This window comes from Primulina huaijiensis, chromosome 1, assembly GCF_012295235.1.
Source record: "Primulina huaijiensis isolate GDHJ02 chromosome 1, ASM1229523v2, whole genome shotgun sequence".
Lineage (NCBI taxonomy): Eukaryota > Viridiplantae > Streptophyta > Magnoliopsida > Lamiales > Gesneriaceae > Primulina > Primulina huaijiensis.
In genome coordinates this window covers 18,071,130-18,085,793 of record NC_133306.1, presented here as the reverse complement: position 1 = coordinate 18,085,793, position 14,664 = coordinate 18,071,130, and the positions used below count along the sequence as shown (strand labels likewise).

Sequence of the window (14,664 nt, the reverse complement as noted above, 5' to 3'; positions counted from 1 at the left end):
GCTGCAAGACTTTCCAAGTATCACATCATCATTCTCCCACCTATAAATTCAGGTCTTCCCTTCTGACATTTTGACACAACAACAAAAAACATTTTTCATCTGTTTTCAGATTTGTCTGAAGAATTTTTTGTACAAGGGAAGAAAGAAGAAATCAAATATTTAATATAATATAGAAGATGGGGAGAGCTCCTTGTTGTGACAAAGCTAATGTGAAGAAAGGACCATGGTCTCCTGAAGAAGATGCGACACTCAAAGCTTATATTGACAAGAATGGGACTGGTGGAAATTGGATTGCTCTTCCTCAGAAAATCGGTATACATACTGTTGTATTAACCAACTTGTATGAATGAATTCGTGTCGTCTTCGGATTTTGATTAGAGGGCTTTCTTTTTGAAGTTCATAGTTTTTTATGTGGCATTTAAATTCGATTTTTGAGATGAAACTATGAAGTAGATGCTCGTGAAAAAAGTTATAACTTAAATTTAAGTACATAGGTATCTGGATCATCATATATGATTTAATATCTATTTTCCATGTTCATAAATGATTTGGTGTTAATTTTGTATTACTATAGGGATTAAGAGATGTGGGAAGAGCTGCAGACTAAGATGGCTGAATTATTTGAGGCCGAATATTAAGCATGGTGGATTTACTGAAGAAGAAGATAATATCATTTGTAGCCTATATATAAGTATAGGCAGCAGGTAAATTTCTTCTCCTTGACTATTTACCTCAAAAAACACCCACAGAAAATATAGAAATCCTCGAAAAAACACATGCAATGGCTTCAGCCGAAACTACTTGTCTTTTTGCCGTTGTCTATGATACTCTTTGTCTAAAAATTTGAAAAATCACACCTTCATGATCATAAATCATTTAATTTCTCTCAAGGGATTTGGAAATTTCCTTTTTATATCATTTTTTAATGATCAAAAGATTAATAACCATGTTATATATTAGGGTTTCTTGATTCTTAAATCTATTTTTTTGGGTTTTCAAAACAGATGGTCAATCATTGCAGCACAGCTGCCTGGAAGGACAGACAATGACATCAAAAACTACTGGAACACGAGGTTGAAGAAGAAATTGCTGGGAAGGCGTAAAAATTCTGCTGCGAATCAAAGTTTATCGATCTCTGATCAAGATCCTTCGAAAGATCACACGAATAGTGGAGAAGAGGGCACCTACAGTTTAGAAAACCTAAGCAATTCAGCCTTGGAAAGGCTTCAGCTTCATATACAGCTTCAAAGCCTTCAAAATCCATTCTCTTTTTACAATAACCCATCACTTTGGCCTAAAATGAATCGTCTGCAGCAAAACATGATCCAAACCCTTCATTCTTTGGATGAAAAACAAAACATTATCAGCCCTCAAGCTTCGGCTATCACTAGTCTTGATCACGACTATCACAGTTTAATGAGCAATTTAAAGACTACAAACGAAGGACTTGTTGAAAATACTACTTTCAAAAGTCCAGAAATCAATTTTCAAGACTCAGATCCGATTATGGGGCAAATGGACAGCACAGGAATTGATCAGTCGGGTGGTTCAGGTTTCATTCAAGGAGAAATGGATGAATTACTGAATATCAAAGTTTCTAACTTTCTCGCAACAGATCAGAGTGCTCAGGTTCCTGAATTTGATTGTTTCAAACAAATGGATGTATCGAAGGAGAATTTCGCATGGTGGGGCAATGAATTTGAGGCAAATTCAGCTTCTTCAAACTCGTGGGATTCGGCGAATATACTTAATCAATCTGGAGAAATAATGTATCAATACTATGGATTAGGAAACAGTATGCAGTGAGAAAAGGATGCGTGAGAGATGTGTAGGATATTGATGAGTTCTATTTGTTTTTTTTTTTTAAAGAGTTCTATTTGTTGTTGCTTCATAAAGGAGGGGAAAAGAGGAGAGATGGTGATTGCATGTTTTGTAAATTGTGTGAATAAAATTATGTTCTTTGCCTTTTTTGCTGAAGATATACGTTCATGACATGACTTGAATTGTTTTTTTTTTTTTTTTTAAAACTAGTTTCATGATTCTATATGTTAACAAATTTAAACTCTTCTGCCAGGTGATTCAGAAATCAAGTACTGAAAACAGTTGCAACATTATGCAACCAAAACAAATATTATATATATTTCAATTTTTCATAATCAATATGCTCTCTTGGAATATATATAAATTAAGTGTTATACCAGAATTACACTTTGGCGTTTAGCCCAAGGTCAATCAACAATTATATGAAAAACAATCAAGAAAAGAATCAACACACATTTATATTGGTTCGGACCGAACGAAGTCCTATACATCCACACGATCAGAGATCGTTCCACTAGAACCAAGAAGAAAAGGCGTTTACAATGATTCAAACACATAAGCCTACCACTTCTCTTCACATGAACAGAAAGAACTCAATGTATTCACGCACACACAAACCCTTAGAACACAGGCTTACAAGTGCACAAAAGCTATGAACAATTGTATACAAGATATGCTTGAGAGAGTATTCATCTGGATTTTCTCTTCTTCGACCAGTCTCTGTCTTTATATTTAGCAAATTGTCCCTGTCACTTACGGTTGATGAGTCCGGTTTCTGTTATGTCAGTTTCCTTGGCCCATTTAGTCTGGATCCATTTGTGTAAGCGATCATTTCCTTTAACTGACTTGTGCTGGCCCGCTGGGCTCCCGGGAGAACATGTATAAAACATTTCATCACAAATCTCCACCCTGGTTTATCTTATGATCCCTGATCAATTCCTCTGTCAACTTAGAACCCCGACACACTTCCAAAATTGATTAACTTTAAACAATGTTGGAATTTGGCACTTGGCACCAGTTTTGTAAGCATGTTGGCTGGGTTTTCTTATGTGGAAACTTTCTTCATTTGAATCTTACCTTCTTCCACCATATTTCTGATAAAATGAAATCTTACGTTTATATGTTTCGACCTTTCATGATACATAGGATTTCGAGTCAAATGTAAAGTACTTTGGATATCAGTAAACAAGGTTACCTCCACTTTATCACTTATTAGTTCTCCAACCAATCCCTTCAACCACGTTGCTTCCTTTCCAGCTTCGGTGATATATAGCAACATAGGTTAGAGTAGATGTCCTGTAAGCCAACAGTTGGCTAGAGAATTTATTGACTCGGTTGTAATAAACAATCTTTATTTTAATATAATACATTATTTCATGGTTTTTTATTTCTTTATCTGTATACACATGTGATCAACATAGATAAAGACCTTGATTATATTTTAATACAAATGAATCGTAATTCGATGTTGAAACTCATTTGTAAACACTGTATAATCTAAATTCGTTCCTAGTCGATTCAGCCGCCTAAAACATGGATAAAGGTCGCTTGAGCTCGAGACTAGCATATGTGATGTTGTGTACCACGTTTCTTGGTAAGGGCATAGAGATGTCCAAACACGCATATGGGTAGTCATATGATGATTATACCGAAATGTCCTCCCTAGGACTTTCCAAGTGGTTATCATTCATCGAGAGGATAAGTCCGTGGTTGTGATTGTACTCCATTAGTTCTTACGACCCGGGACAACACTGAGACTCTATATGCTAGAGTTGTGCTTTGACTCGTTTCCCGACTCCAGGAGGGTCATCAGGTGGCGAGATTGGGTACATTTGCGACACATATCGGAACCAGTGCATTGTAGTCGGGAATTCACCGCTCACCTATGGATATCCTGTGTGATCTGATGAAATAATAGTGCATGAAATCTTTGGCCAGAGTAAGAGATGTACATTAGGGAATGAGTTCTCCAATTGTACATGCGATACCACTATGTATTCTAAAGTATGTGTCACACAGTTATCGAATTCTTATGCAACCTTCGATGAACCAATGGTTGCAGATTCGATCGGATATATGAGATGAAGGGATCGTACTGTACGTTAATCATAATCGACTGGTTCTTGCAGGCACTATCAGGATACCTAGGAAATCATGGGGTGATGCTACTAGACGCTCTTATCATGATTCGATGGGTTTAATCAGAAATATAATTTCAGACATTCTCATGATCAATTGTTGATACATTGAATGGGGCAAATTAGGGTAAGCCCGAATAAATGATTATGTCATGAATCACAAAGATTTGTGAACGCACGACTAGTTGTATCCCTGAACCATTGAGGATCACACAAGTACTGGATTATTTTGTCCCCGTTGAGATAATAAATTCAAATAGTTGAATTTAAATAAAACATTGAGATAATAAATTTAAGGAGTTGAATTTATAGAAAATATTGAGAAATAAATTCAAAGAGTTGAATTTATGACTATTAAATTTTAGAGGTGATAAATTGAAGGAGTTGAATTTATAATTTAAATATTAAATGCAAATGTTGAATTTATAAAGGATTTAAATTAAATATAATGGGTGTATATATTATGGGCTTATAGGAATACAAGACCAACATACACAATATTAAGGTTCTTGATTGGACTTTCAAAGGATTAGTTAATTAATTAAACTAGTTGGACTAGAATAATTGATTGATAAAGCCTATTAAGTTTTTAATTTAATTAATGGGTCCTAATTAAGCTTATATATATCTGTATTAGGTTTAGGGTTAAACACAATTAACTCCATGTAATTTTCGAAAACCCTAGCCTCCAAGCCAAGGGATTTTCGAAAATCACCTCCTCTCATTCTCCTTGTTATCGGCCACCTTCTCAACGTAAAATCCTTCTATACTTTCTAGTGCAAGTTGGAAGAGGAACAAGTAATCCAGTCGTGGACCGAATTATGAGATTGAAGAAAGAAAATTTGAAGAAAGTTCGTAGGGATATACAACAAGAGCTACGTCCGCTTATACTGGAGTAGCTGGAGCCAAGTGAAAATTGTTCACTAAAGGTATATACTAAACATCCTATGAATGTTTGTTTATTAAAACCATATGAGTGTTTAAAACAATATCTTGGATGTCAAGATTTAAAATTTTTTAAAACTTCTGATGCGTTTGGGCACGAGGAAACACGATTCACAACAACATATACTCTGCTTGTGTGTTGGATAATGCGACAATGGGCTGTAAGGTAGCTTTCTAGCTTATCAAGTTTCCACCCAAAGTGAAAACATAAGCAGAAATTGATCTTCTCTTATCAAGATCCCCGGTGTATAGTCAGATTTGTTCTTCTTTGTGCACTAAACCTTGATTAACTGATCATTTCAAGTATCGAAGCACCCCTTTTACAGCCCCCCGACTCATTCTTCTAGGTTGTGGCATAAATATGTTAACTATACTTGAAGCATAAGCAAGGTCGGGTCTTGTATACACCATAGAATACATTAGACTCTCCGTAGCATTTGAATAGGGAACACTCATCATGAGCTCACATTCTTCACTAGTCTTTGGACATTGACAAGATAGTGTGAAACAAGTTGTCAATAGAGTTGTGACTCCCTTTGATTTATCCATTCAGAACCTTTTCAACTACTTACTGTATGTATTCACTTTGTGTATGATACATTGTTGGAACATTTCATATTCGTAATCTTGATTTTGATGTTAACAAAACTTTTTGTTTTTGTTTCTAACAAATTTATCTAAGTGCGCGCAGAAAGCTGAAATTGATCAGGCTTCGAACTGATCAGTTACTGAGCCATAACTGAAGCAATCAAAACGCACACTGTCACGCCCCGAAACTCGGGATTGACACCGGCGTTGTTTAACAATCACACAATCGAAACAACAAGCCTTTGTAGCACAGTATAAACCGAAACCAGTTTATAATTCATAATTTCAAAGAAATAAACATTGTCTTTACAACCAAAATCACTAAACGACAGAAATAAATGCGAAAACGTCTTACAAAGTTTTAAGCAATAAATTCAAAATATAAACTACTACTGGTCTCGTGAATAACAAGCCCCAAAACTGTTCAGACTCTTCATCCTCAACCTGTTCTTCGGACTTATCTGGGAGGGAAGAGTAAGAGGGATGAGTATTTTGGGAAATACTCAACAAGTGGGGGATATCGAACACAACATAAAGAATTTTTATAACATTTTCAAAAATAACATATAAATACAGCATGCTTTTCATAATTGTAACATCATATTCGTATCATAACAACACTGCGATTTTTCACCTTTAACGGTTTACTGACGTCAGTCTCTAAGTTTTAATCTTCTAAGGGGGCGAGGCCATAAAACGGTTCTATCCCACCGCGAAGGGCCATATGTTGGAATTCCACCCATTTTCAAGGAATCCTCACAGTGTCAACACATAAACGTATCAAAATTTCATAAAATCGTATATACGGGAGACAGAGCTCGACTGAATTTTAAAACCAAAAAAATCGAAATTTCATATGCATAAAACCGAAAATCCCACTTACAGTATAATTGATGCTAAAAAAACGTGGATGCTTGGCTTCGGGATTTAGGTCGCTCCTTGCTCCTTGTTCGGACAGCACTTCGGCTTGATTTTTAGGCTAACTTCGGGACGATTTTCGGGCAGAGTTCTGGCTAGGGATTTGCTGAAATTTTCGATATTTCAGCAAAAGGGATTTCGAAATTGTGGTGTCTTGTGGAGTGAGGGTGATGGCCTATTTATAGTTGAGGGGAGTGGAGTTAAATATGGCATCAAAATCCCACATATTTGCACTCAAGATTCACACGATTTTTGCCAAAGAAAACCATTGCATGATGAGTTTATTTTGCTATCAATTTGTGAGATTCATTCCTTAATCCCTTGCCCCTCAATATTTTCGAAATTTAGGTTGCTAGGTGGGAAGGATTTTGAGCCATCTTGGATGATTTGCTTCCAACTAATCAAGTATCTAACCATCACAATAATTTGGCATGTAATATGGTTGGATTTTCGGAAATTCCTAGCAATAATCATGCCTTAATCCTTTTAATTTGCATGATACTCAAATCTTGCAAGACTCCCTTTCAATTTTCGAAATTGCATGCCTTAATATGAATATTGTTGGCTTGATAATTAAGATTTTCAATAATAAAATCTCCAATACAAGGATTTCCAATAAAAGAATCTTATTCTAATAAAATTTCCTTCCAAATATTAATTATTGCAAGATTTTCGGTTCTCACACACACTACAAGAAAAATTAAAATCAACAACGCACATACAACAACGGTTTTTACTAAAATCGTTGTCGTATGCTTTTTAACAACAGTTTTAGTGAAAACCGTTGTCGTAGGTGCGTTTTTTAATCAAAAGACAACGGTTCTATAAAACCGTTGTCTTTGAGCATTTTTTAGGGTCAAAGACAACGGTTTATAGAACTGTTGTCTATTAGCGTATTTTTTTGGACAATAGACAACAGTTTTCTAAAACCGTTGTTGAATAGTGTGATTTACAACGTATTTAGCGACGGTTTGAAAAACCCATCGCTAATTTAAAAATAGCCACGATTTTGCTTAAACCCGTCGCTAAATTTAGCGACAGTATATAATCTATCGCTATATTTAGCGACGGTTGTACTTAAATCCGTCGCATGTTTTAAATTAGCGACTGTTTCTTTAAACCGTCGCAAATATTAGCGACAGTTTTATCAAAACCGTCTCTAAATATAGCGACGGTTATAAAACAGCTGTCGTAAAATTTAAAAATGCGACAGTTCTTGGTTAAACCGTCACTATTAGCGACGGTTTAACAAAAAACCGTCGCAAATTGTCTATAAATACCCACACATTCGGTCCATTAACACACACCACTTCACAACACTTAAAATTTTTCTTCTTACATGATTTTAGTTTCGATTTAGGGTAAATTTTTTCTCTTTATTTTTTGATAAATTTTTAAGTTTTAGTTAAGATCATGAATATTGTTAGCCTATTCAAATTACAAGTTTTTTTAGATTTATTAAATTATTAAAAATAATTTTTTTTATTTTACTGAAAATATTAGCGACGGAAATTATGAACTAACCGTCGCTAAATTTAGCGACGGATGTCCTGAACTAACCGTCGCTAATTGTAGCGACGGTTTATTAAACAGTCTCTCATTAGCGACGGTTTTCATATTCTGTCGTTAATGAGCGACTAGGGGTGTCAATCGGGTCGGGTTTCGGGTCAACTCGCGAATTTTTTTTTCAATCCGAACCCAAACCAACCCGAACACGAACTCGTCTAACCCGTCTAACCCGAATTTTTTTATTTTTTTAAAAAAATTCGAAAAAATAAAAAAAAATATTTTAATTTAAACACATAATAACAAAATTTTCGATTTAAATTTGAAAGTTTAATTGTATAAAATTAAAAGTATATTAACTAAATCAAATAAACAATTGTTAAAAAAATAAAAAAATATACAAAATAAATATTAAATGATGAAAACTTATCATATAAATATACAATAAATTTTGTTCAAACATATAATATATAAAAATATAGGTAATATTTTTTAAAAAAAAATTTTGGGTCAACCCGCGACCCAACCCAAAACTCGTGTAACCTGGCATTAGCTCGAACCCACCCAACCCGAACCCGAAAAACCCCAAACCGAACCTGATTTTTTTCGTATTGGGTCGTGTTGCATTTTGACACCCCTATGAGCGACGGTTTTGCACAAATCCATCGCTAATTTTATTTGCGACGGTTTGTCAAAAACCGTCTCAAATTGTAGCTACAACAATAGATAAAAACCGTTGTCTTTGAGCGCATCCTTTAACCACATGGGCTTTAACAACGGTTTTAAAAGACTTACGACAACGGTTAAAAACCAGTTCAACTGATATATCAAAGACCAGTTCAACTTATTGATCAGTTGATAGGTGGTTCAGCAGCAGACCTTCAGAAGCCCGGCCAGTTGATGAAGAGTTCAACTAATGAAGAGTCCATCTGACCAGTTCAACTGAATCAGTGAAATCAGTTCAGCTGACGAGCCAACTGATTTCGCCAGACCATCTCAAGACCAGTTCAGCTGACCAGTCCAAAGCATCAGTTTGGAGCCATCCAGTTTTCAAAACAAAACAAGCTTATCTAAGTGGAATTCAGCTTTGCACAAGGGTATAAAAGAACTTGGCCGATCAAAGGACAATAATGAACATTGCAGCAGAGCTTAAAGTCGAGACGTTCCAGAATGGCTGTCAGAAAAGACAAGACACAAATTTCGAGGAACGGATTCAAATTGCAACAAGCATATTTGATGAGTCTTGGTGTACGGATACATTGTCCCTATATATACAAGATCAAGATCATCAACAAATATATGAGAGAAAAATAAGTGTGTGAAAGAATATAGTGCACGCTCAACTTATATCAGCTTACAAGAAGCAACCAGCCAAAATTTAAGGGAACACTTCAACGTGTTATCAACTTAGATTAGAAGCACAATTTCCTCGTGTGTGAGAACACTTTCGTGTTGTATTCATATACCAGTTCTCACATACGCACACACAACCACTCACAAATACAGAGAGTTAAGCTTATTGAATAGCTGAGTGAGTCTTGCACAAAGACATTAAACTTGTGTATGTAGTTTTGAACACATAGACGTTAACAAATGTTGGCTGGAAGATATTGCCTTCAGTCTTGGCTAAGAGTTCAGTTAGGCAGTAGTGTAAGTCCTAAGTTAAGTGGGTTTGTACAAGGTGTTTCATAAATCAAAGTCTTCTAGTCGAACCAATCCGAGATGGTAGAAGGGGTGACGTAGGAGCAGTTGAAGTCTTCGAACATCCATAAACATATCTTGTGTTCTTAACTGTTTAACTATTGCTTTGAAATTGATTTGATCTGTTGAGCTGATATCAATTCAGTTATTACCATAACTCAACGGATACAAGCTCGAACTGATCTCCCTTATTTCAGTTATTCTATTTACACAAGCTAAAAGATTTAAACTGATCAGCTTTCTTAACGAATGATTACTTCGAGTATTTTTCTGCTTGGTTTAAAACCAAATTCGATTTAATTCATCGGTGTTTACATTCTTAGAACACGAGCTACTGCAGCTCATTGAGAATATTGTGTTTGAAGCACCCTCGCAGGTGCTCAGAACCGATCATATCAATTGGTATCAGAATTAGATGTTCTAAGAAGAACATTTGAAAATTGATATTTTAAAATATGTTTCAAAACAATATTTAAAATGGCATTCAAAATCCCTTTAAAATTTTTATATGTGTTTGACGTGGGAAAAGAGAAGATTTTGGATCTACAACTAATATTGTAGCCACTTCTTTCGACTCCGTATTTTGTTGTTTTAGCAGATTGCAGGGTTTTGAGTCCAAATTGACAGCAGAATAGCTAAGCTGATCAGCGGATAAGATTTCAGTTGCCAGCCTACCATTTCAGCTGATCAACAGATGAAACCCAACCACCAGCTGAAATAATGGATGATTAGGTGCTTAATCATCAGCAGTGTAACACCGTTTCATTGTCATATCAGATCAAAGTAGATGAGCAATGTGGTTCAGTATCAGTTGAGTCCAGTTTGCATCAACTAGACCAGTTAGCCAGCACAGAGATCAAGTCCAAGTCAATTAGTTGTTCTTCTGGCAAAGAAATTCAAGATCGATGCAGCATGTCAAGCGTTCAAGGAAATCAGTTATTGGTATATCCAGTTCTATTATGTATAAACTGACTGATATTTGATGTTGTTTAAAATTTGCTATTGTAGTAGCAATTTCATTTACACATGTTGGTGTGCTTAAATGTATGATACAAGGGTGATGGATCGGTTTTGACACCTACGAGGGTGCTTCAAACACAATATTCTCAATGAGTTTCGATAGCTCGTGTTCAAAGAATTTAAAAACCGATAAATTGAATCGAGTTTGGTTTTAAACCAAACGGAAAATACTCGAAATAATCATTCTTTAAAAAAGTTGATTAGTTTAAAAGTCTTTTAGCTTGTGTGAACTGAATAGCTAAAATGAGGGGGATCAGTTCTTTTTTGTATCATTTCAGTTATGATGAGAACTGAACTGATATCAGCTCGAACTGATCAAATCAGTTTGAAAATAATAGTTACAAAGTTAAGTACACAAGATATGTTTATGGATGTTCGAAGACTTCAACTGCTCCTATGTCACCCTTTCTACCATCTCGGGTAGCATCTACTAGAAGACTTTGATTTATACAACGCCTTGTACAAACCCACTCTATTTACGACTTACCCTACTGCCTAACGGAACTTCTAGCCTAGACTGAAGGAAACACCTTCCAGCCAACACTTGTTTAACGTCTATGTGTTAAAAACTACATACACAAGTTTAATGTCTTTGTGCAATACTCACTCAGATTTTGAATACGCTCAATTCTCTGTGTATATGTGAGTAATGGTGTGTGCGTGTGTGAGACCTGATCTATGACTACCACACGAAAGTGTTCTCACACACTGAAAGAATTGTGCTTCTAATATAAGCTGATAACATGTTAAAGTGTTCCCTCAAATCTGAGCTGATTGCTTCTTGTAAGCTGACATGAGTTGAGCGTGCCCCTCTCTTTTTCACGCACTTGTTTTTGTGCTCTTCTTTACACACTTTGTTGATGGTCTTGATCTTGTATTTATAAAGGCTAGGTGACCGTTCATCAAGACTCATCAAATATGTATGTTGCAGCTTGAATCCGTTCCTCGATATTTGTGTCTTGTCCTTTCTGACAGTCTTTTTGGAACGTCTCGACTTTAAGCTCTGGATAAACTGTAGAACGATATGATCAATGTGGAAGATCTCGAGGAAGAGGTCGAAGGAAAACCCGAGGAAAATCTTTTGGAAGAAGAAAATGTTGGGGATATAGAAGATGGAGAAGTCATAGATGATTAGGATAGACTCCTAGAATAAGGATTGATTGTATTAGGGTCAATTGAATCATTCACTTTTGCTATCTAAAGACTCAATTTTATGTCTTTTGAAAAATTAATGAAGATTATTCGTTTATTTATTTTCTTTCCATTTTACTGAATCATACATTTGACTTTAGACGACTTAGAAAACTTTATATTTATAGGAAATAGAAGGCAGAATACCAAGAAACAATCGTAACCCATGCTACGCCAACTGCAACAAAAATGGAATTGTGAACATATCTCCACCTCCACCACCCAGGATTAACTTTAGCCGAGAAGACACGATAACAATTACAACCATTGTGACTGCAACGCTACAACGGTTTATGAACTCAAACACCAACGCCAACGCCAACACCAACCAGCTACCACCAGAACCTCAACCACGCGATATTAAGTACCTCTACATGGAATTAAGTTATAAACAGCGAGCGGAAGTAAATAGGCAAAGATGATCTGGGGCAAATGCTCTTCAACACCGAATCATAAATTTGTAGGTCCTGTAGCCTGTAGGATATCCTCCTACTTTATGTATTATTTCATTCAAGATACTACAAACATCCTCCTACTTTATGTATTATTAGCAAATCCATGCTTCATAACTTATTTTGATATTTGTTAAAAACTAAACGAAAGGCTAAATTGGTCGAAAAATAAAATTCAAATATTTGTTTCACTCAATATTATTTCAACGAAAGAAAAGAAAACACATAGCTAGTTATAAAGTAAATCATACATATTTAATTGATAAAAATTAAAATCTAAAGTGTTAATTAATTATTAATGTCAGATAGCTAGGCCACAAAATTATTGTAACAACTTCGTAGATTAAAAGATATTTAAATATTCCCGTGCGAAAATAAAAATATTTAGATATTCCTTTCAAAAAATAATTTTAATGTTTGTTTGTGATAAAGCTAGTTTGAAGTAAGAACTTAAAAGTTTAAAATTTTATATTTATTTAAAATTTTGTTATTTGTATGCAAAATATTATGAGTAGGTCTCTTGTGAGACGGTCTCACGAATCTTTATCTGTGAGACAGATCAACCCTACAGATATTCACAATAAAAAATAATACTCTTAGCATAAAAAGTAATATTTTTTTCATGAATGACCTAAATAAGATATTTGTCTCACAAAATACGACCAGTGATACTGTTTTACACAAGTTTTTGCCAAATATTAATACTAATCAAGCTAAGAATTTACCGAACATACATTTTAACACGTGTACTTTCCCCCAAACAAAAAATCTGAATCACAATTTCAAGCGTTCAAATTAGAACTACTTTGGACTTGAACTAAAAATGTTTCCAACCCCGACTGAGAAAAAAGGCCAAAAGTAAAGAAGACAAAACTTAAAAGAAAAAGCGATGAAAGCTATAGGCTTTCATGGTTTCAACTAATTCAAAGAAAAAAGTATTATTTATTTATAAAATAAATGATATCCATTATCAACTGCAGAAATAAAATATTGTTTGCCACATAAGAACCTGGCTAATTAATTAGATGATGGGATGACATATATTGCTTTAATTTCAAAAAATAAAGTTAATTTTTTCAATATATATATATATTAAAAATAAGGAGTCATATATAAAAATATACATAAAATCATTAATCAAACTATTTTTTATAACTAATTTTAGATAAATAATTTTGCAAAGTTTTAGATGCAAAATAGTCCCTTTTTTTTGTTGAACAGCGTAACACCCTATTTGATTTTAATCATTAAAATTTTATTTTCAATAATATAAACTGTTTAACCATATTCCTGGTACTCTGATATAAGTGAGTTTTAATGATACAATCACTGGCGGAAACGAGTAAAAATATGCGGAATTAACAATTACTAAAATCAAAACTATATTCTCTATTTGTCTAATATTAATGTACTCGATTAAAAAAAAGAGAGATATTTTCGCCTTTTACTCGTTTATATCACTCTAGGTCGCTTGTGAGACGTTCTCACGAATTTTTATCTTTGAGACGGGTTACCCCTATCGATATTCACAATAAAAAGTAATACTCTCTTAGCATAAAAAGTAATATATATTTTCATGAATGACCCAAATAAGAGGACCCACGAAATTGATCCGTGAGACCGTCTCACAAGAATTTTTTGAAACCTGATTTGAATAACGATACAATTTTAATATTTTAAATCATATAATAGTTTAAGTTTCACCTCTTTAACATATATATAATACTTACAAACACAATACATTCTTCTTATAAAGATTAAATATACTTTTAAAACGTCACATTTGCTATAAAACTTTTTATATTTCATTAAAATTGGAACATTTATAAAATTCACGATCCAACAAAAATAATAAAATGAACTCGCGAAAGTTTGAATTTTAAATTTTTTTCCATTTTAGTTATTATGAATTATTTAACTTTAAAGTTGTTTGGCTAGCTACAATTGATGGGTAGATAATAATTTATAAAGATTAATAATTACGAATAATAATAATAATAATAATAACGAATAATAATAATAATAATAATAATAATATATATATAATAATATATATGCTCGAATTTTATAATTACCATGGTGACATCAGAACAAATCAGATTCAAGTACTTTCCACTATCTAGCTATTTGGATATATATTCAGACAGCACAAAATATGTGGACCCCTCCTCCTCTTTCCTATTATTACAATTGAGGATACATTTCACTCAAAATAACAATTACACCCTTGTTCACCCCTTCTATATATGCCGCCTAAACTCACTGACCCTCTCCAAAACACCATCGCCACCTCCTCCTCCACTCCACGGTAACCGCATACACCGTCCCCCGCCTTCAGTACACTTGTACGAGTGTATATAGCTACATAACCTAAAGGCTTTAAA

General features: G+C 34.3%; 1 protein-coding gene across 1 annotated transcript; it reads left to right on the top strand.

The window, feature by feature from the left end:
- Window positions 1-1,966, top strand: LOC140957661 (transcription factor MYB36-like). The gene is made up of 3 exons (XM_073415032.1): window positions 1-312; window positions 575-704; window positions 1,005-1,966. The coding sequence occupies exons 1-3, from the start codon at window positions 177-179 to the stop codon at window positions 1,804-1,806; spliced, it is 1,068 nt and encodes a 355-aa protein (XP_073271133.1). The 5' UTR covers window positions 1-176; the 3' UTR covers window positions 1,807-1,966.
- The last annotated feature ends 12,698 nt before the right edge of the window (window positions 1,967-14,664 follow it).